The sequence below is a fragment of the Spinacia oleracea genome, chromosome 2, assembly GCF_020520425.1.
Source record: "Spinacia oleracea cultivar Varoflay chromosome 2, BTI_SOV_V1, whole genome shotgun sequence".
Lineage (NCBI taxonomy): Eukaryota > Viridiplantae > Streptophyta > Magnoliopsida > Caryophyllales > Amaranthaceae > Spinacia > Spinacia oleracea.
In genome coordinates, this window is record NC_079488.1 from 83,663,968 (window position 1) to 83,688,425 (window position 24,458).

The following is a 24,458-nucleotide window of genomic DNA, read 5'->3' on the forward strand; positions in this document are numbered from 1 at the left end:
GTGGCCTGGAATGAAGAGGGAAGTCGCTGAATTTGTCTCTAGATGTATGACATGCCAGAAGGTAAAAGCTGAGAGAAGCAAACCTAAGGGATTACTTCAGCCATTAGATGTTCCAAAATGGAAGTGGGATTCGATATCTATGGATTTTGTGACTGCCTTACCTCTGACTAAAACCGGAAAGAACACTATTTGGGTCGTAGTAGATCGTTTGACCAAGACTGCTAGGTTCATTCCAATGAAAGATACATGGTCGATGGAGCAAATGGCAGCTGCGTATGTAAAGAATATTGTGAAGCACCATGGTGTACCTGAAAGCATTGTTTCTGATAGAGATGCAAGATTTCTTTCGAATTTTTGGGAGAAAGTACATTTGGCATTTGGAACGCAATTGAAGTATAGTACTGCATTTCACCCAGCAACAGACGGTCAGACTGAGAGAACCATTCAGACCTTAGAAGACATGCTTAGAGCCTGCGCCATCGATTTTAAAGGTTCGTGGGAAGAGCAATTGGACTTAGTAGAATTTTCCTATAATAATAGCCACCATGCAAGTATAGGAATGGCTCCTTATGAAGCTCTCTATGGAAGAAAATGTAAAAGCCCGTTATGTTGGAGTGATATGACTGACCAAGTGGTGCTAGGCCCTGAGTATTTGCATGACACAGTTGAGAAAGTACGAATTATTCAAGAGAGGATGAAAGCGGCACAAGATAGACAGAAATCATATGCTGATCAGGATCGTCGCCAAGCTGTCTTTGAAGTAGGAGAAAAGGTGTTGTTGAAAGTTTCACCAACCAAAGGTGTTATGAGATTTGGTAAAAAGGGAAAACTTAGCCCGAGGTATATTGGCCCCTATGAAGTGTTAGAAAGAGTTGGAGAAGTTGCTTATAGACTCGCCATGCCAATCGAGTTGTCTAAGGTGCATGACGTTTTTCACATTTCACAACTCAAAAAGTATATCCATGACCCGTCGCATGTGATTGAGCCAGAAATAGTAGAATTGGACGAGACTTTGACTTATGAGGAGAAACCCATAAAAATATTAGATGAGAAAGTGAGAAAAACAAGAAACAAGGAGGTGAAAATAGTAAAGGTCTTATGGTCGAACCATCAAACCGAAGAAGCTACTTGGGAAGCAGAAGATACCATGAGACAGAAATACCCTGAATTGTTTGACCAGGTATTTATTAGAGTTACGGGGACGTAACTTCCTTTAAGGAGAGTGGATTTTAATACTCTAGTTTCTCACCCTTTTAAATAAATAATGCACTATTTTATCTGGCATATAATGATATTAGTTTAAGTTCAATAAGATTCAAGATTCGAGGACGAATCTTTCCTTAAGGAGGGTAGATTGTAATAACCCGTATTTATTATCATTACCACTAAGTAGTACCTTACAATAATATCCTACTTTGTCAACTAAAATATTTATAAAATGTGTTTTACTATAGATAACAATAAGTAGTTATCATTTGATTATTTTAATATTTATAAAACGTGTTTTACTAAAGATAATAATAAGTAGTTATGATTTGGTTATTTTGATAAACTATTTGATAAACTTATGAGGATTTAAATTAGATTGGAAATATCCTTACCCCACTATCTAGCTTATTACGGCAAAATCTCCAACTAATTATAGTTGATCTAGGCTCAAGCTTATCCCACCCTTATCTTGTGTTGTTTACATAACTAACCCTCAAGATTGCACAATCAAATACGATCAGCTTCTTATGATCTTATCACCTCTACCCTCAACCAAAAGAATCGTATCAAACTAAACTCACCTTATCATTTTCCATTGCAGACTTATTCAAACCAATAAAAGATAAGGGTTATCACTTCATAAATTTCAAGCTAAATAATAGCAGCTCATCCTTTGTAAACCCTTGGATTTCACTACTTATAAATACACCCTCTATTTCCCACCTACAAGCTTTGCAACCCTAAATACTTATTCAAGTTCCATTTGAGACCACCGTACAAAGAAAACAAAACCAAGAGTCGAACGTCGAAGTAACTCTCATCAACTTTCGGCACAACCGAATCACCATCAAACTATAGCAAAAACCACCACGAAAAACACCGGTTCATAGTCCCCACGATTCTCTTCGTAACCGGCCTTTCCCCTCTAATAACCGTTGATAAACAGAGGTACGGTAATCAACCAAAGTTGACCTATCGTTCATATATATATATATATGTATGTCGCATTTCATAGTCTGACTTAACTAGATGTTTATAATTTGGCGGCATTACCATTTTCTTAGCCATGAACAAATTCCACGTGTATATATGGGAAACAAAATACAATGATCTCTCTTATCCTATTATTGTTCTTTTAAAAGCACTAATATTTTGGTAAACATATCTCTTAAAATAAATATGAGTATTAGTATTGACACTATTGCTTGTGTCGTTTTCTTCTTAAAAATCCTCTTTAAACCTAGAGAACAATTACTATAATATACACAGTATGAATTATTATGTTAGCAGATACATACTATACGGTATGTGACGCTAATATTGATAATATACGAAAGTTTAGTGCACTAGAAATCCTAGATAGATAGTTACTAATATACGATGTATACATGTTTGTAGAGTCCGTAGAGCGGGAAGATCTCTAATAGTGTTCGTGTGTTTGATTTGTGAAGCTAAGCTTAATAAGGTAAGTTACTATGTTCACCGTTTCGTTAAACCGTGTAAGAAAATATGGTTTTGATGTGCCTTACGTGTGTTATGATTGTACGACATGTTTTGGAAAGTAACTTTGACCATGCCTTATTTAGATTCTTTACACTTCGTATATATGTCCTTCCATGAATCATAGCCATGTTTAATTTTGTTGGTTTTAGTTGGATAAACAATGGAAGTAACCAAGATAACTAGTATATATGGTTTACTCGTGTTTATGGGCTTATTCGATATAAATCATGATGATGAGATAGTTGGTGGAGTTGACAGTTGGTTAATAGCAAAATTCCTTTGGCTCTAATAATGTAAGGGAAGTCTGATGAAAATAGTTTCGCATAAATGTCGAAATAAATACGTAAATGAGCTGCTTATATATATATATATACATATATATATGATATGGGTATGTGTGTATGGGTGTCTGATCACGCCGGGACTAATTAAAAAGTAACTACGTAAAGTGGAATACACTTGGTTGGTAAGACATCTTAGGCAGGATCTCCTAAGGTGATGAACATATTGGTGGTACGACACAACGTGTCTTAATATTTTAGTCGGAGCTAACTAGCACGACCTAGGCTTATTCTACTCCTTTGAGTTAAAAACACTCACTGGGGGGTGTGCACACTTAAGGACTAAGACCTATTTTGGTGGTTACACCCATTAGGGTGGTAGTCTCGAACTACAATTATGGTGGAATTATCTTGTTCTCTTACCTCTAAGTAATTAATTAACTGTTAATTATGGACTGAGTGCGTGTGCTTGTTACGTGCTAGTTGTGCATGAAATGTTTTAAGATAAAATGTTTTCCAAAGTAAGAAAAAGGTTTTCGAAAATTGTTTTACAGGGTGAAGTAGTACTTACTCAATTTCCACTGATTTGTGGTTTCCTTTCTGTATATGTTATTTTCAATTTACAGGTATGCATGGCACATCATGAGCGACCGTTTCACCACATTAGTAGCAAGTTATTAGTAACGTAGATCAACTAAAGACAATCAGTTGGGTTTTATTTAATTCAGTTTGTAACGACATTTTTGGGTAGTTGGTTTAAGTTATCTAATTGTGACAATGTTGGTTTAATTATAAAGGTTGGATTATTGATAGATAACATAGCCTTACATTTGGGTTGTAGCCTAAATGTGGCGGTAATACCCTTAATTCATTATTTTATGCTTCCGCTATAAGTCTTAAACAGGTATGGAAATTGGGGGTGTTACATAGATAGTCATATTATTACAAGAAATGAGGTTGTCTAAATATACTCTTATGTAACTAAAATCTGATCATCAGTCTGCCATTCACATTGCCAAGAATCTAGTTCATCATGAGAGAACCAAACACATAGAATTGGACTGTCATTTCATCAGAGATAAGGTGTTGGAAGGCTTGATTGAGCTCACTTTTGTTCCTACAAATGCTCTACTAGCTGATGTTTTAACCAAAGTCTTATCTTCTCCACAACAATCTGAGTTGATTTCCAAGCTAGGAATTCTTCATCTTGAACAAGTTCCTAGCTTGAGGGGGACTATTGGAGTATATGATCCAGCATACATCAACAAACACAGCAACAGTTCATCTGACAACAAGAAATACAACAACAAGCACAACAGTTAGTTGATCACTACCTTGGTGACTCAATTACTAAGTCTCGAGGATCAAGACACACACATATTGCCGACTTTTCTACACCTCACACAGATTGCTAACTTGTACAAGGTTGTTAGAGGCTAGAGAAGTTTGTTGTAACTAAATGATCCCTATGATCACTTATCTCTTGTATGCAAGCACACTAATATAAAATTTGTGCAAGAAATTTCACAATCGCAAGAAATTTCGCAGCAAATCTTCAGCGAACCTCAGCAATCACACACTCTTAGTGAGAAAACTAAAAACAGATGAAAACAATCTCAAGATGAGAAAACCTCAATCTCTAACCAGAGATTATTGCTCTGATACCTTGAAGAAACTCAGAGAGATTTAGGAAACCAGAGAGAAGAAGAATTGTATTTGTGATATTAATCAGTTACAAAATGAGAGAGAACCACAAACAAGGCTTATATACAACTCGTACCAACTCAAGCCTAACAAACTCATAACTAACTTCTGTTATAAGAAACAATAAAATAATCAAATAAATAAGGGTAATTCCTATAGTTCTTCCACCCTCGGATTACTATTTAAACCCATCATGATGAATAATATATAATTTTACTTTGAATAATTGTTACAGAGTAAAACTTTTATTTAAGATGAAAACACACGTTGCATTGGATTTTTTTTTAAAAGATAAGAAGAAAAATTTAGGAGCCCCTCCGCACGAGAATAACCCCTGAGTAGTCATCGTTTACAATGGACTCTAACCGCGGGCTATTACAAGTGTCGATAAACATAGATTGGGCCAAAAGATACCCTACATTAGCTATCCAATTTGCCGCTCTATTTTCTTCCCTATAAACATGCTGAATATGAAAACTATGGAAGTGGAGAAGAAGTAAATGGATATCCTTCATGATATTTTTAAGATTCCACGGTGTTTTCCAAAACTTTTTAACATAATTTAGGACAAGAAGATTGTCGCCTTCAATGTGGAGATCTTTAATGCCAAGCCGGATCGCTTCTTGAATTCCTTTGTGGAGGGTCATGCTTCTGCCATAAATATTTTAAACAATTTTCATGTTGCATTGGATTGATATAGATATTTTAAACAATTTTCTTAACTTTTTATTAGTCATTTATGACGAAGTCTTGAAATGGGTATTAAATAGTTGGTTAAGATACTTTCAGAAGAAAAAAAGTAGTCATTTTATCATAATAAATATTGATTTTTTAATGATGGCTTACCTGCATTCTAAAAATTTATGCACGCATCATGCGAATAAAAAGACAAGTAAAGATAGATGACAACTAGTTTAGTTTATTACTAGTTAAAATCTTAAAATATTATACTTCATCATTTGTCTTTTTCACATTTAGTACTCACACAAAAATATAATCCGTAAACCAACATAGAGTTGGCTCAAATGGTAAGTAGTTTAATGGCGCTTAATAGAGGTTTCAGGTTTGAGCCTCATCGTATACAAAAACTCTTGTTGGGAGACCCACTCACCATAAAAAAGGTGTGTGATACAGTCATACGGGTCAGATCCGGATATAGTCGTGAATGGGGTATGCTATGTTTAAAAAAAATCATATTCCGTACAATTATTACTACAAACAATTCAAATAAATGTTTTTCTAACACACGAGCTAATGACCAAATTAAATCACAAACTTTTCAGAAATGCCGATCTACGATAATATATTGTGTGGCGGCTCAAAAAAGGAAGGTTATCCGCACCTGTCATGTTCTTTTAGTTACCCTTACTAATGTTATTAGTTTTCTTTAAATTTTTTTGAAGGTATTAGTTTTCTTTATTATAGCTATAAGTTACCTTAATTTCAAGGATATTAGCTCAAATAGTATAGCAATGTACAATATTGTACGTGGTGTGGGTTCAAGCCCCACATAGCCTACTATCTATATCACACTTGTGTATTGGTGTATTCTCATTATTGGTGTTGTATTGGTTGTAGTTATAACTTGTAACAAACATATCACTCTTGATCAGAGTCACTTCATTGTTTATTGTTAGGGTCACGTTTTTTATTGGTTAGGGTCACTTGTATCCTTAAATAAGGTAACTTTAGTCCTCAGATAAGATCACTTATATTTTTTGTCGGGGTCACTTTTATCTTTGGCCTGTGTCACTTTTTACCTTGAATGAGTTCGATTTTTCACTTTTTATCCGCTAAGTTGATGTACAATAAAGTACCTTAAATCGGCGACAAACAAAAGTTTTTGAATTAAAATAAAGTTGCGGTAGAAATACATAATAAGTCTTGGGTTAAAGGAAACTTCAATACTAAGTAAAAGGCAAACAACCTTTGTCACAATAATTTCACAACTTTTTGAGTTGTGCGCAAGTTACCTTAAAATAGAAAAAGTGATTAGCATGAGTTTAAAAAGAAATTATTGTGATAAAGCAATTTTCACTGTTTTACCATTTTTTTTTTTTTGACGTACTGTTTAACCACTTTAGTAAGTTAAAAAAGTACTCTATTTTCACTATTAAAAATTGTACTGTTAACGACGTAAAATTCCATCTTTAAAGGTTAATAGTGGTTGAATTTCCTGTTATGAATCCGTCATAAAGAAAATGGCATTTATTGGTGAAAAATCTCATCGTTAGCCCGTCGTAAAAGGTATTTGAGAATTACGACGTTTGTTCCCTTCTTTATTTTATTGGGTTATTGACATTATTAAGTTGTTATGGATTATACAAATTATTGTACTCTGGTGTTTTCAATATTTAACTTGAGAAATTGTAATAAAATAACATGTCTAATTAGTGATTGGTTTGAAACTTTGAACAAGTCACCATCATAAAAATTACACGTTGTTGTATGGTGGACAACTGAACAAGGGAGTGATGTTTTACCCAAGCTTAATCTTATTACTCCGCATGTATTAAAAAAGTAAAACGCAACAAGTTTAGTTAAATGAAAAATAGGTAAATACAACACATACTGACAAAACAAGACTTATTGCTCGATGTCCAACCTATGATTTGTTTTTTTAAGATAAATTAATATGGTTCCAAAAATTTGATTAAGACATAAGTATTTGAGATATAAAATGGGAATTTTTTTTATTTTTTTTTTTCATTTTTTACGTAATTACTCTATTTAGGCTCTGTTATGTTTTTTCTCGAAAAGAAAAAAAAGTCTCTGCTATGTTCGACTTAATTCAACTTATTTTCCATAAAATAAGTTCAGATAAACATAACTTAAAGTAACTGAAACTGATAAGGTAGCACCTGAAGCTGATAATGTACTTTTTAGATTAACCGTTTGATACAACTAGTTTATACCTGAAATTGAAGAAAAATAAATAAGTGTTGTTTTAAATGAAGATTTTCTATGTTTTCTCTTGTGTTAATATCCAAACCAAAGAAGGAATTAGCGTAGAACTTATTTTGTTTCAAATGAAAATATGGCCATTAATACTTGTTTAAAACAACAATAGAATTGGGATAAGAGTTCATCAGTTTTGCCAATAAAACCATGTGATCTACGTAAATTTGGATAATAAATAGCAGATCAAAATATCAAAACAACCAGCGTAGCGAGATAAATACGGATTAAATAAAACAAAAATATAGGCCATTAACCGCAACATTAGCTTGAAGGAAAATCGATCAAAGTCATACCACAGAATCACAAAATGCCAAAGTACTATGACAGAGAAGAAAAATTTCAGCTACTAGCTGATTGATTGTGAGACGTTAGTTTTCTTAGCGTTTCAATTCCAGTCTACTAATCCACTTTAAATTTTATTTCAACTCCTTGCCAAACCCTCCTAATTATTTAAGGTAACTTAAATTAGTAGCAGCTAATCATATACTCCCTCCATATTTAAATAGAAGATACGCTTACCATTTTCGACCCTATTTAAACAGGAGATACACTTGCTACTCCCTCCGTCCCAAAATTATAGTCTTGTTTTCTAAATCGGGCGTCCCAAAATTATAGTCCTGTTTCTAATTTTGCTACTAAGGTTCCCACTTTCTCATGTACTATATTAATTAAAAATGTATTGAAAACCCCACACATGTACTATATTCCAATTTTCTATGTACTATATTCTCTTTCACATGTACTTTAATCCACTTTTCCAAACAATTCAATCATCATTTGTACTTTATTCCATTTTTTCATGTACTATATTCTATTTTTCTTAAAATTCGTGTTTTTGGTCAAACGAGACTATGATTATGGGACAGAGGGAGTAATTAAATAATATTCCAACCCCACTACCTAGACCTGTCAAAAATCGACCCGATCCGAAAACGGACCCGAACCCGACCCAAAAATATTGGGTCCTGAACAAGATTTTGTGACCCGTACCCCAATTTTATCCGAACCCGAGCAACCCGAAAAGTAATGGGTCAAAACCCAACCGAACCCGTTTTGGACCCGGCCGATTGAAAATCATTGTATATATACTAAAAAAATGAGATTATGAGAAAATTTAAGCATAATAAACACGTTGTTTTTACTATTGTTGTGTTAATATGATTTTAAATTGAATTATACGTCATTTTATGGTTGAATTTGACTAAATATAAACTTGTGTAGGAAAATTTGTTAATTTCTGCTCATATTTTGAATATTTATCACCTAAATTAATGAATATATAATGCGCGTTTTAAAATCTCTCAACCCGTTGGGTCGACCCGAACCCGAAAGTTCTGGGTCTTGAACAAGCATTTGTAAACCCGAACCCAAAAGTGACTGACCCGATTCAACCCGAACCCGAAAATAATTTTTTACAACCCGACCCGACCGACCCGTTTGACAGGTCTACCACTACCACATTATACAATTAATTTCATAAACCCCCTACCCCATAGTCCCATACCCCTCTAAAATTTAATGGGACCCACTTATTTTACTTGATTAAAATATTTACCCCAAACCCACTTGGTTTATTATTTTATTTTTATTCAACTATTCTTCCTTAATACCCGTGCCCGACCTTGTGTAACTCCTATTTAAATACGGAAAGAGTAAGGTGACTGAAAGTGGTTGTTAAACAGTGCCTAAGTTCTGATAATATAAGTACACATACAAATAAGTTTATTTCAGATAAGTTCAGTTAAGTTCAACTAAGTTCAGATGAATTCAGTTAAAGTTCAGTAAAATTTAGTTAAATTCAAATAAATTCAGATAATACAAGTTCAGACAAAATAAGCTGTTAAACAAAATCGTACTATTTCGTATTTTTGTTATAAAGAACAACTAAAGTAATTGGAAATGTCTGTTATCTGTTTTGACGAAAAAGGAAGGTACTCTTTAGAATATTTTCCTAATTTGGAATGGGCATGAGTAATACGTAATATTCTTACTTTGGAATGGGGTTGCGTGTAAAAATGCTCGCTAAAGTTCCTAAAAGCTAGATTGTATTATTTGACTTATTTTCCCCCAAAGTGCAAAAAATATACACACCATTAACAATGCTCTTAGAGTTATATAGATTGGCTAAAAGTTAATCAACTAATAGGGGCCATAAAAATATAGCATGGCTTTACTTCTGCAGTTCTGCTGTCCTTCCTTAATCATAACTACCCTTGTTTGTTTCACAATATATTATTTGACTATAATTATATGTCGATCAAAGTGTATCTATTTTTAAAATACGGAGGAAATATTAAATAATAGGTTAAGATAATACATACCACTGTACAATTGACTAACTTATCTTAACAATTGGTTAAGATAATATATATAGTTATATACCACCTGGCCTCTCCTGGTTCTTCCACCCTCCGAATTACGGAGTACTATTTAAACCAATCATGATGAATAATATAAATGTACTTTAAATAATTGTTACAGAGTAAACCTTTTATTTAAGATAAATAAATACACCTGTTGTATTGGATTGCTATAGATCTCTTAAACAATTTTCTTAACTTTTGATTAGTCATTTATGACGAAGTCTTGAAATGGATATTAAATAATTAGTTAAGATGCTTTCAGAAGGAAAAAAAGAAATAGTTATTTTACGCTAATAAATATTGATTTTTTAATGTTGGCTTGCCTGTATTCTAAAAATCCATGCACGCATCATGTGTATAAAAAGACAAGTAAAGATAGATGACTAACTAGTTTAGTTAATTACTAGTTAAAATCTTGAAATATTATACTTCATCATTTGTCTTTTGTCACATTTAGTGCGTTGTACGCACACAAAAATATAATCCGTACACCAATATAGAGTTGACTCAAATGGTAAGTAGTTTGATGCCGCTTAATAGAGGTTTCAGGTTTGAGCCTCATCGTATGCAAAAACTCTTAATGAGAGACTCACCCACCATGAAAAAGGTGTGTGATACGATCATACAAGTCGGATCAGATGAAGTCGTGAACGGGGTATGCTATGGTTTAAAAAAAAAAAAATCATATTTCACAATTATTACTACAAATAGTTCAAATATATGTTTTTCAACACACGAGCTAATGGCCAAATTAAAATCACAAACTTTTCAGAAAGGCCAGTGTACGATAATATATTGTGTGGCGGCTCAAACAAGGAAGATTATTCGCATATGTCCTGTCCTTTTAGTTACCCTTATTGATGTTATTAGTTTTCTTTATTGTAGTTATAAGTTACCTTAATTTCAAGGATATTAGCTCAAATAGTAGAGCAATGTACAATATTGTACGTGGTGTGGGTTCAAGCCCCACATAGCCTACTATCTATATATATCACACTTGTGTATTGGTGTATTCTCATTATTGGTGTTGTATTGGTTGTAGTTATAACTTGTAATAAACATATCACTCTTGATCAGAGTCACTTCATTGTTTATTGTTAGGGTCACGTTTTTGATTGGTTAGGGTCACCTGTATCCTTGAATAAGGTAACTTTAGTCTTCAGATAAGAACACTTATATTTTTTGTCGGTGTCACTTTTATCTTTGACATGTGTCACTTTTTACCTTGAATGAGTTCTATTTTTCACTTTTTATCCGCTAAGTTGGATGTACAATAAAGTACCCTTAATCGGGGACAAACAAAAGTTTTTGAATTAAAATAAATTTGCGGTAGAAATACATAATAAGTCTTGGGTTAAAGGAAACTTCAATACTAAGTAAAAGTCAGACAACCTTTATCACAATAATTTCACATATTATAAAAAAAAAAAAAAACAATAATTTCACAACTTTTTGAGTTGTGCGCAAGTTACCTTAAAATCCCAATGCCCGATCATTTTTCTTTCAGTCACTCGTTTCTCTGTCTTCATCTCAAAAACGCTTCACTTTTTATCTAATTCACTGAGAAACTCTTCAATTTTTTTTCAAAATTTCAGAAAACTGATCCCGAAAATACTCTTGTCAGTTGTCAATAGTAAGATACTCGATTTTCGCTAAATCAAATTCTGAGATGCTGAATTCTTCATATTGATCTGCAAATCCAATCTCGAATTCAGGCTCGCAATTAACTTAAGTTGTGAAGTATTTTTAAGTTAATTCTTTTGGAATAATATAGCAATTCAATGCGAAGGATTTTTCTGATTTAATGAGGCATTATTGCTGATTTTTTTAGTGATTTTGGAGCTCGGTTTTGACTGATTTTTTAGCTGGATTATTTTGCGCAGATTTCTTTCAAATTGAATTTTCATTGTTTTTTTTTTTTTTGGTGTAGCAATTCGTATTTTTGTCTTTATGATTATTATTTTTCTAATTTCTTTGAATTTAGGTCTTTTAATTTCGTTATTCTTCAATCTGAATTTTGTTATCAAATTTTGAGGCATTATACAGTTTTGCTCGACAATCTGAACCTTTTTTTTGTTTTTTTTGTTTTTTGCAGAGAAGAAAGGCATCGAAAGGAAAATGCCGAAAGTAGTATCACTACTCGAACCGAAAGTCGTACTACTACTACTATTATTATTATTGGTAATAATAGAAAACGGAGAGGCTGACATAGGAGTAAATTGGGGAACCGACACCTTAGAAGGAATATCACCAAGGAAGGTGGTAGAACTTCTGAAACAAAACAACATCTCAAAAGTCAAATTGTTCGACGTCGAACCTAAGATTATGAATGCCTTAAAAGGAAGTGGCATTGATGTTATGGTCGGGATTCCAAACGGGATGTTGTCTCTCCTTAGCTCTTCGCCTAAAGCGGCTCGCTCCTGGGTACGCCACAACCTCACTTCGTACGTGTCTGCTAAGACGCCGACCAATATCAGGTATGAACAAACAATATATATGTACAGAGTAGTATTTCCTTTAAAAAAAGTTGGAAATTAAAGGCCGGCATATTTAGACTATTTTCAGATATGTAGCTGTTGGGAATGAGCCTTTCCTCAGTAGCTATTCAGGGCAATTCCAGTCATATGTTGTGGCAGCGCTTGTGAACCTACAAGAAGCGTTGGTTAAGGCAAAACTTTCCGACTCAATCAAACTTGTAGTACCGTGCAACGCAGACGCGTATGGTTCAACAGTTCCTTCTAACGGAAGTTTTAGGCCCGAGTTGAGGGATATAATGACTCAACTCGTTTCTTTCCTTGTTTCTAGTGGTTCACCGTTTGTGGTGAACATTTACCCATTTGTGAGTTTCTACGAAAAGTCGGATTTTCCTTTAGACTATGCCCTTTTTGACGGGACAAAGCACCCTTTGGTAGACGGTTTAAATACGTACACCAACGCTTTTGATGGGAACTATGATACGTTAGTCGCATCATTAACAAAAATCGGACATAGCGACATTCCCATAGTAGTTGGTGAGGTGGGTTGGCCTACAGAAGGGGCAAATGGGGCGAATGTAGAAAATGCAAAGGCTTTCAATCAAGGTCTTATTCGTCACATTCAAACTAGGACAGGAACACCGTTACGGGCAAATGTACCCCCGGTAGATGTATTTATTTTCGGCCTACTCGACGAAGGTAAAAAGCCTATACTAACCGGTAATTTTGAAAGACATTGGGGACTGTTTTCATATGATGGGCAAACAAAATACGAGATAGATCTTGGTAGCGGGCCATTACAAAGTGCCAAGGATATTCAATATCTTCCCCCTAGTTGGTGCATTGCGAGCCCTACGGGAGAAATATCAAAAAGTATGAAAGACCAATACAACCTAGCCTGTTATTATACTGATTGTACTACACTAGAGGCCGGTGGTGTATGTAGCGGATTGGGAGAGAGGGATAAAATGTCTTATGCATTCAACAACTTCTACCAATTTGGTCGAAAACAAAAACCGTACAGCTGCTTATTCAACGAGGTAGGGAGAGTTACTTTTATCGATCCTTCCGTTGGAAATTGTCGCTTTCCCATCGCTCTTTTGGACTCCGGTGCATCTAATTCATTATCTAGATTTACTATTTTCATCTTAATATTTGTATTAGGCAATGTAATTATCAATTATGTGCTCTAAATGTATAATTTTAATGTATATATTATTTTTTATTTTTAAGTTAAATACGTACTAGTCGCTAATTGTTATATTATTTCTTACGAAAGTATTTGTTTAATTACTACATAAACACCTGTTGTTGTTAGTTGTTACTTTCACATGCATTTTTCCAACTATATGTAATTGTATTCAACAAACACTACCATGTTACTCCGTATACGAGTCACGTCGTAAAAGCATCCATGAACAAGTTGACGTTTCAATCATAATCACTTTAGTAAATACTTCCTCCGTTTCAAAAAGATCTTTACACTTACTATTTGCACGGACTCCGATGTAATGTTTGACCGTTAATATATCCAATTTTGTATGGAAAAAACTTATAAAAAGTTAATATTCTCAAAATGAATAACGAGACCAATCTAACAAGATCTTACATGTAACATTTTGATCTATATAATAGTGAGAATTTACGGTCAAAGTTTTCATACTTTGGACACATTTTCCAAAGCGTAAAGAACTTTCTGAAACGGAGGTAGTAATTCGTAACATTATATTGTCCCTACGATCTTCTTTTGATGTAAGTAACATAATATATTAATATAGAGTCCTACAATCTTCTTTTGACGTAAAGGTGCTAAAAACGTGCGGTTATTAAATTAAAGACTAATAAAGGTTTAAAAAATGAAGGACCAAAATAATTAAGGAAGTAATTTTAAATAGAAAGATCGATTTGATTGAAAACGAAATAATTTTTTTCATAAATGAGAATACGACCCATCATCAAGATTAAGGGTATGACTTTATTATTAAAACTTTTAACCTTTTAAAGCATAAGAAGATATCAAATCACATAAAAGCAAAGTCACCCCTCTCTCCCTCTTTTCTCTCTTTTTAGGGTTTATAAAAATTAGGGTTTTCTAATACAGAAATAGGCAATTTTCTTCGGAAAATTGGTTATTTCCGCCCCTTCTCTTTCAATTCTGTTGTGTTTTTTGCGTTAGATCTCAATAAAACTACATAGTTTCAGGGTAGTAAGTACCCCTATGGTGGGTTTGATTGTTTCAGTGTAGTAAGTACCCCTATAGTGGGTTTGTTTTTAGTTAAGTTTTGTGTGTTTAGTTTATTTCAGGTTGTTTCTTTGGTAAAGATTTATGCGGGATCGAAGAGGATCAATCTTTCGACTACAATCAGACGGAAATCATATTTGTCACGGCTACAACAGATCTATAGACCCCCTCGTCAATGAAGGCTGTAAATCTCAGTGATGTAAAAGAGGGTGTACAAAATGTTTGATATACTACGATCGTAGCTATGGTGAAAGAAATTTTTATTTGATTCGGTTGTTATGTATTTGTTAGATTTAAATCTTTGTGTAGATGTCGTATGACTTTTTATCAATGAATTAATTTATTTATCAAAAAAAAAGATATCAAATCACATGATACATGGAAGATGTGTTTTACTCCTGCGGAATAATAGACTATGAACTCATATGGAATAATAGACTATAAACTACACGTATGATAGTCACGTATGCTAAATTCAATTATAACTTGTACCAAATTATAGAGATCTTCCAAATTATTTTATTAAAGCTGATAAAGCCAATTACTCCTACTACTAATTGAACAATTAAAACTTAAAACCAAAACTGAATAGACTAAAATTACGTAAACATTCTTTGAAGCACTATCTTCAACAATGGAAAAATTGAAGCGCAGAAACGAAATCAAGTATCGTATTCTGTTTTCAAGTGTTTGGTGACATGTCCACTTCGTTATCCAACGGTAATGGTTTCCTCCAAAATGATAAATTATTGCTTTTGAAAGTTGGAAACACAAATCTCAAAGTTTAAAATTCGGGAAATAAAATCACCAAAATTTAAAAACTGGGAAAAGAAAATGTCCAGAAAATTTGATCATAATTTTAAGAATTGGAAAAAGGAACTTTATAAAAATAAAGTGTTAATATCTGATGTGTATCTTTAACGTTAACAATTATTGTTAGCTTTCCCTTCTCTTAACTCTTAAGTGATTCTAATCTGTTTCCTTTCCAATGATTGTACCAAACACACCCTTAGTGTTTTGATGGGTTCTTTTCCTATTGTGGTGTTGAAGAGTCTTGCAAGAAAGGATGGAGGGAAATATGTTTAGGCTGCGTTCTATTCACCTGATTTTCACTTATTTTTTCTGAACTTATCTTATCTGAACTTAACTGAACTTATCTGAACTTATCTGAACTTATTAGAATTTATCAAAACTTATTTAAGTTATAAATTGTATTTGGTCAACCCTTATTTTTCCTGAACTTATCTTATCTGAACTTATCTGAACTTAACTGAACTTATCTGAACTTATTTTTCCTGAAATAAGTGGAAATAAGGTGAACAGAACAAGGCCTTAGTTCAGCTCCACCAGGAAGTGTCTTGGAAGAAAGGAGGGAAGGATGAATGAGCTAGCGGTTCTTACACAAGTCAAGAAGGGCATCAATAAATCTATTTTTGTGTTGGTATTTGCATTCTCTGCTTTTTAATTTCTATCACTTAGAGCATCAATTATAGCTCCCTCTTAGCCCCCTCTTAAGGAGAGAGAATCTCTAAGAGTTAGCTCTTAAAAAAAATAGGGTAACTCTTAGCTACCTCTTATTTAGAGGTTGATTGGGACATCCTCTAAATAAGAGGTAGCTCTTAGAAATAAGAGGGGGTGATGTGGAAGAATGTGGTGTATTTTGGTATTTTTTTGTATTAAAATTAAAATTTAAAATATAAAAAAACTATATAAGAGGTAGTATTTAAGAGGTAGTCTATTTCTTGATGTTTTTGGTAGCTAACTCTTGTTAAGAGGTGATGGTGAGATGTATAAGGAGAGAGATTAAGAGGGGGCAAATTAAGATTAGTCTACAATTGATGCTCTTAATCTGGCCTTCTCTTTAATCAGCTTTACAATTCTTGCTTAGATAGTAAGATATATTCTTTCACCAAAAAAAATAACTAGAAATATATTATATTAGAGTGACTAATAGCTGACTAATCATATGTTACATCAAGGATCCAACTAATTTAGTAACCATCATACTTTCACTTTTTTTTTAAAAAAAAAACACAAATTCTTATTTACAATGGGTGTACAATAAATATTGTACACCAAAGTAAAAGTTAACTCAAAATGCTTAAAAGTTAAGCTTATATATGTAAAAGTTATGTATTTTTTAGTGTTAAATTTTTTCATTTTAGTAAAACTTATTTCTTTAAAATGACAAATAATGTATAAAATTAATCATTTAACCCTTTAAAATGTTTATCTATCAAATTTTTTATTACTAATATAAAAGTTAATCAAAATTAGGTTAAAGTTACAAAAAATTGGGTAAAAGTTATCTTGGTGTACAATAAATTTATTGTACACCTAGTGCGCGCAAGATCTTTTGAAAAAAAAACTACTCCGTATACCGTTTCCTTGGCATCACAATATCATTTACGCAACTTTTTTCTTTATTGTAGACTTGTATAGGGAGTGTTTTTCACCTTTTTCCATGTGTGTATGCAGTAAGAAAAAGTTTGATATGACACATTTTTTTTAACCAATCAAATAAGGATAATTAGTTATAAATTAAGTTTACCTAAACCCAATATACCAAAACAATACAAGACTAAAACACAAGCACACTCGTCTATACAAATAGTACTATACTAATCCTCACTCACATTAGCCCATATAGAGACAATGAAAAATCCTATTTTCAATAAAGAGCTACAGTTTTGCACCTACCAATCACCGTAACTTAGATTAATAGCTTAAGAGTTAAGAATAACATACTTTTTTCTCCAACATCTAGTAGTTGCTAACACATGTTGTGAAACCCAATGGAACTTGACAACGGCAGTTGGTTACATTTGAAATTAGAAAGAGATTGCCATCCCTTATCTTTTGGTTAATCACCCACTCATCAACATATCGTATACAATATGAAGTTGGATCGGAATCGTATATCGTATTGCGTATATTCGTAAGTTAGACGAAACGAATAATCATATCGTATGACGTTGGATCGTATCGTACAATACGATAAATGAATTATTGAAAGATAATTAAGTCGCAACATGAAAAGAAACCCACGAGTCGGAGCACACAAGCACAAGGCCCATGGGCGCAGTGTGCAAGGCAAAGCAGCGTACTTTTTTGTTTATGACTTTTTTTTACCAAGAGAAGGGTAAAATAGACAAAGAAATGACGCAAAATCAAAGGAGACCGGTCGGCTTTTTTTTAAGAGGTAGAGGAAAAAATTAAGAGTCAGGACCTAAGTGTATACAGTTCTGAGTTCAATGGTTTACGGTATGAGAGTTGAAGTAAACAATAATTAAGGGTTACATTTTTCACATTTTTACAAGTGATAAATTAGGTGATTAGGCGATTCTAGTCTTGGTTCTACTAATTTACTGGCGAGAAGATAAGACACGAGATCAATATATTACTCCGTATTATATTTTAGTGATTAACATATATATCATGATTTAGTACAATACGTAATTAGTAGTGAGACCAAACACTCAGATTACTTCAAAGACACTACGGAGTATGTTGTTATAAATGAAATTTATAGTTATATATTTGATTTTTTTTATTAAGTTTGCTTTATTGTATTGCCACGTATCATAATATTATCAAAAAAAATTCCTATACCACAGAAGTGAATAAATGAATAAAAATAAAATAATAATAACAATAATATTAAAAGCTAAAAAAAACTTGTATTTAAACTATTGGTGAATTCGAGTTGCTCTTTGCTTTTGTGTGGTTTCGGGTCTTCGGTTCGAGTTGATTTAAAATTTACAGTTATTTTCGGTTTGAGAAAATCGGTTTTAGGTGAAGATCGGTTCAGGTTACTTTGTTCCGGGTCGTTCGGGTATCAAATCATTTTAGGTCAAATCACTTCCAGGTCGATTTCGGGGAATCTATTTATTTTTTGGGTTAATTTTAAGTCGTCTTTTCGAGTCAAATTCAGTTTACATATCGGATCAATCGATTCGGTTTCGGGTCCGGATTCAGGTCAATTTTGTGAGTTCTATTCACAAAATCACAACTCACAGCGAGCAGGTCAAGTTGAGGTCAAATGACTCAAATAGTCAAATGCAGTAGAATATGTAAATTTATAATTTGGTTTGAATAATTGAACAAGAAACAATAAACAAAGATGGATTCATCTTGGAATTTCCCAATTCAGAGATTCAATTCAACAACAAAATCAAAGTCACAAAGAAAAATAATCGCAAACCCCGAAATCATCAACAAATATTATGGATGGATTGTGCCCAGTACAGGAGGTAGCCAAAAGCTGCAATGGAGAAATCCCAGAAAGATTTGTTCAAAAAAATGGATACCCACAATCTGAAGTTGACTCTGTTCCATACATGGATGATTTTTCCATCGATTTCTCTCTCCTCTCTTCGTCTTCTTCTTCATCTCCTGAAGCTGAACATGAACTGGGCAAGCTGCGATTAGCTCTTACTCAATGGGATTGTTTTCAGGTTGGGATTACTTTTCATGTTTAACTATATATTTTTGGAAGATTTATTTTTAAATTTTTTGTAATGTTTGAGGTTAATATTGTTACTTGATTGAATTATTTGGGTGCTAATTTGCTACCTGATTGATGCAACTGGCATTAGTTTGGTATTTTGTGTGTTTGGATGATTTGAGTTGTCCATCTGGTTTTCTTTCCTTATCATTTGGTGATTTATGTTTATATGTATGGTTGAATTTATGAAGATTGAGTATTGTTTATACATACGGATACGGTTCAACATATGTTACTTGGACTAGGGTATAGACTATGGCGTTTTTTATTCTACTCTTTATACTGCCCTTAATCTCTGAAGCCATTGACGGAATAGAATCGACCTTCATGCTCCGTAGTTGGTAATCCAAACCTTGTAGACATGTTGCAGCCAATCGGACATTATTTCAGAACTTGGATTGTCTTGCTCGGTGGATCAATCTTAGCAGCATATACAGACTTGTTGTCCAGTCCACCCTTTAATCTCCTGTATACACATTCTACTGAAATTGCAGTAGAAAAAGAAGAAGTGATTATGGGATTCACTATCTTTGTCACTAATCGCACAATTTTCATTTTCATTTTCACTTATGTGCAGTTTGAATAACTTTTGTCGTAATTTTAAGTCTTCCTAGCATGACATGCCATAAGGTAAACCTGTGTTTATTACACACGAACTTGGTCCATTGATCAATGTTGTGTTTGCTGAGGACCCATGAGCTTGGTGTACATACTGACAAATTTTTGTGTGTAGGCTGCACAACCACTCTATCTTCATTTTAACTCTACAAATACACCTCCAGTCCCAGCTAGCTAGCGTTACTAGTAGCCTGGCATTCCACCTAATCTCTAGCGTTAATATACCTAGCATGAACCCATCTAACCCACAGGCTTACCAGCTTTCTTGGCAATATCCCATACTTGTTTTCAAATAATAAAATATTTTTCACTCCTAAACCACTGCTCTGCTTATGCTCACACACTCTATCCCAAGCCACGTGGCGTGGTTTGTTGCTATCATATTGTTCATTCTTTTTTTTTTAAGGAAATCCTTGGGTAGAGTAAACACGTGCCCCCGGTACACATTAACACTCATTCTGCACAGAATTTACCAACTGTAATCTTCCAGCAAATAAGTGTCTTGAGCTCTATTTCTTAATCTAGCCATCATTTTTTCAAACCATATATTCACAAATCACAATCACTATAGCTTTTTGGCACTGACAGGAACCCCCCAAATACTTCAAGGGTAAAGTACCAATCCCAAACCAGAAAATTCAGCAATCGTGTTGACATCATCCTGTCCCATCATCCTAGTAGAATGCAGATTTGCACTTAAACCTGTTGAAGCAGAAATAACTTGAGCCCAGCCATCATCATCTTCACAGAGGTAATATCACCTTTGCAAAACAAGTTCAAATCATGTCAAAGCACAGATATCTAATTTTAGGGTTTTGCATCTTGAATGATACTTAGATTCCTTTTCATTCCCAATATATCTCATAATACTGGCCAGTGGACAAGAGCAAGGGGGACATTGGGTCTCCCTGCCTTAGTCCTCTTTTGGACGTAAAAAAACCAGTTGGTGAACCATTTAACATCAACGTAAAACTAGGACTTCTCACACAAACTATAATCAGCTTAGTAAAGAACTCTGGAAATCCAATCCCTTACACCATCTCCTGAAGAAAATCCCATTCTACTGTGTCACAAACTTTCTGTATATCAACTTTAAACATGCAATATTTAGTCCTCTGTCGTCTTCTGTACATCTTGATTAAATCTTGACATAACAAGATTTTATGAAGAATACTTCTCCCTGTGACGAAAGCTCCCTGAGTTTCAGCCACCACATCATTGAGAACTAATCTCAACTTATCACATAAGACTTTAGTTATACATTTGAAAATCACAATACAACAAGAAATCAGCCTGAACTCCCCTGCTGTACTAGGACTCTTGATCTTTGGAATCAGTGTCACAAAGATAACATTGGCTTCCTTTAACAATTTCCCAGTCTTGAAAACATCCAGAACACCTGCAGTAACATGTCACTGACATCCTTCCCTATCACATCCCAAGTAATCTTGAAAAAGAAACTATGATACCCATCCATGGTGCCTTGTCATTAGGTATTGAGAAAATAATTCTTCTCACATTCTACTGCTGCAGGTTAACAAAGCACTCCTAGTTGCATTTAGCTTAGGACCCTGTTCCATAATCTTCTCTTTAATCCACATCTATCTGTCATACACGAGCCTAACAACTTTCGATAGAAATCTAGGAAATAAATTTGCACTCCCTCTGCATCATTCACCCATACCCGGATACCCCTTCCCCATTTTTAGATGGCATGTACTCCTGCAAATTCTGCTTTTAATACTTTTACAAAAAGATTTGTTATTTCATCTCCATGCCTCAAAAAGTGAACCTTTACCTTCTGCCTCAGGAAAGAAAGCAAAGACTTTAGCAGCTATAGACTTGTATCCCTGGACAACCATGCAAAGTCCCCTGAGCCTCTAACAAATGCTGATATGCAATTGCTTCGACAACATGGATATCACTATACCCCTTCTGATTCAGTTTCTTTAAATCACCCTTCACTTCTTTCAATCTTTTAACCACTCTAAACATTGCACATCCATGGACTTCCTGATCCCATCTCCTTCTTACAATTTCCATAAACTCTGGGGAACTCACTCACATCACCACATGTTGAAGAACCTAAAAGGTTTCTTTCCCATTGAAGCATTAGGGCTAATACATAGCACCCCTGCACAGTGATCAAATTCCCCCTCCGGTAGATAAGACACGTCAGCAGTAGGAAACATATATTTCCATGCCTCATTTGCTAACGCTCTGTCGATCTTGGAAAACACTCTAGAGTCCCCCTCATGCTTATTTTTCCAAGGCCCTTCCTGAGGTTTTCATATCCACGAGTTTACAATGACTCATGCAATTTCGAAAATGCTCCACATCAGGATATCCTGACAGGAGCATCAATTATTCAATTCTTTCATCCAAATTAAAAATGGCATTGAAGTCGCCTAGAATAACCCATTGACCAGGATTGTTAGCGGCAATTTCCATAAACCCTTGCCACAGAACCAACCTCCCCTTCTTATCATTCGATCCATATACACAGTACACATAAAGGATGCACTTCCAACATGAAAGACACATCAATGAATGAACTATTATTCACACCTCACTATAGTAATATTGAAAGCACCGGGCTGCCAAACTAGAATAATCCTTCCTTTATCCACTATGCTACAGTTGGGAGTAAAACACCATCCAGGACACGGACCAAGCTATAGATTCCCCATTTTAGAGGCTTTAGCCTTGGTTTCTAGGAGACCGAATAGTTTAATATCATGAGAATGAATTACTCTTCACCTCAATTAATTATATAGCGAATGATTTGTTCAGTTAGAGTACATGATTCTTTGGTATGGTTGGGTGTCAATTTTTTCTTTCTGGTGTATTTGAGACTGTTTGTAGGAGGGGGCTCGGGGGGTTAAGGAAATTGTAGTATCACACATTCCGGCATTTTGTAAATTGTATATAGACGCTCAGTCTTAACCACTAGACCAAGACCTCATTGTTTTTTGTAATTTTGTAAATACTTCATAAGAAATCTAGAACAAAGTACTGTGAATTGTTTACCCCAAAAAAATTCGCTAATCTTTAAAGGCGATACATGTTGTCTCAGGCCATAAATCATGGCATGACAAGTGAATTCATTGACAAAGTGCGTGAAGTTACCAAGAGTTTTTTCGCACTTCCTCTAGAAGAGAAGCAGAGGTACTCCAGAGATATCAATGACTTGGATGGATATGGAAATGACACAGTTGTTTCGGAGAAGCAGACTCTTGACTGGACTGACCGACTTTATCTTAAAGTTTACCCTGAAGATCAGCGTAAGCAGAAATATTGGCCTGAGAATCCGCTTGTATTTAGGTACATCTTTAATCTCTACTTACCATGGGGATGTTTGAGATTCTTTTGAGTTTGTGATTTTCATGTAAGTGAATTTGGGCAGGGAGGTTATACATGAATATACCTTGAAGCTTAGAGCAATGTTTGAACTTCTCATGAAGGCTATGGCTCGTTCCTTGAATCTGGAGGAAAACTGCTTCCTGAAAGAGCATGGAGATCTAGTGATAATGGCCTCAAGATTCAATTTCTATCCACTTTGTCCGGCCCCTGAAAGCGTTCTTGGTATCAAGCCACACGCGGATGGAACATCTGTCACAATGCTTTTGCAAGACAAGGAGGTGGAAGGCCTTCAAGTGCTAAAAGATGATCAGTGGTTCAGAGTTTCCATTGTTCCTGATGCTTTGTTTATCAATGTTGGTGATCTGTTAGAGGTAACAAATTCTTCCTTGCAGCTGAGTCTGCCTTAGTTAGCTCTTGTTATTAAACCAGATGAAATTTTGCAATGGAGCTGCATAAAAATATTTCGTATGGCATTTTTCGAATTTGCACTGGTATTTGGTACATTACACTTAATTTATATGGGGATCATTATCTTTTAACTAACACTTTGAACTTATTTCCAAAATTGACGATCTGTGTCATTTGAGTCCAAGTATGGTCTACGTCACGTCGTAAAGAGAGGCCTTAATTACATTTTCTGATTTGTTAATCTATTTTGCACAGATAATGAGTAATGGCATACTGAAAAGTGCCGTGCATAGGGTGGTCACAAACTCGGACAGAGAGAGGATTTCGGTGGCAATGTTCAGTTTGTCGGACCCTGATAGGGAGGTTGGGCCAATAGCTGGACTGGTCACAGATGATAGGCCCCAGATGTACAAGAGAGTGAAACATTATGAGAACATATTCTTTGAGAATTACCAGCTTGGGAAGAGACCGCTGCATGCTGTTAGAATCCAACACCCGTAGCTGTATTTGCATCTTTTCTGGTTGATCTCCTTAAAGACTATTAGTGATCTCTGTATGTGTTTGCAGAGAACTTTGCTTTCTGATAATATCTATGCTTGGAGAGAATTTTGCCTTTTTATTCTTCCGTTTGGTTAGAAAGGTGCAAATCCTATTGTGGGATTTCTTAATGACTTTTGTTGTGACTGAGAGTTTGAGAACACTATGATCTACTTGAGGATAACATTTACAAATTTGTTGAACTGAAAACATCTGAATGGAAATGTTATTGTAGGGTTGATATTGATCTATATTTCGCTTGATTATGGTCTCTGAGTTAGCTGGATG

The 24,458-nt window shown here is 34.3% G+C and overlaps 2 protein-coding genes across 4 annotated transcripts; both read left to right on the top strand.

Annotated features, from left to right (window-relative positions):
* Positions 1-11,495: 11,495 nt before the first annotated feature.
* On the top strand, positions 11,496-13,761 carry LOC110789411 (glucan endo-1,3-beta-glucosidase 6). Of its 3 annotated transcripts, none has more exons than XM_021994069.2 (3): positions 11,496-11,654; positions 12,117-12,498; positions 12,587-13,761. In XM_021994069.2, the coding sequence occupies exons 2-3, from the start codon at positions 12,140-12,142 to the stop codon at positions 13,686-13,688; spliced, it is 1,461 nt and encodes a 486-aa protein (XP_021849761.1). In that variant the 5' UTR covers positions 11,496-11,654; positions 12,117-12,139; the 3' UTR covers positions 13,689-13,761. The 3 variants fall into 3 exon arrangements, with proteins under 3 accessions (XP_021849761.1, XP_056693131.1, XP_056693130.1); XM_056837153.1 differs by having other exon boundaries at positions 11,515-11,736; XM_056837152.1 differs by having other exon boundaries at positions 11,515-12,498.
* A 5,056-nt stretch (positions 13,762-18,817) lies between these two features.
* LOC110789409 (codeine O-demethylase) lies at positions 18,818-24,433 on the top strand. The gene is made up of 4 exons (XM_021994066.1): positions 18,818-19,194; positions 22,939-23,186; positions 23,269-23,596; positions 23,889-24,433. The coding sequence occupies exons 1-4, from the start codon at positions 18,964-18,966 to the stop codon at positions 24,132-24,134; spliced, it is 1,053 nt and encodes a 350-aa protein (XP_021849758.1). The 5' UTR covers positions 18,818-18,963; the 3' UTR covers positions 24,135-24,433.
* Positions 24,434-24,458: the final 25 nt, after the last annotated feature.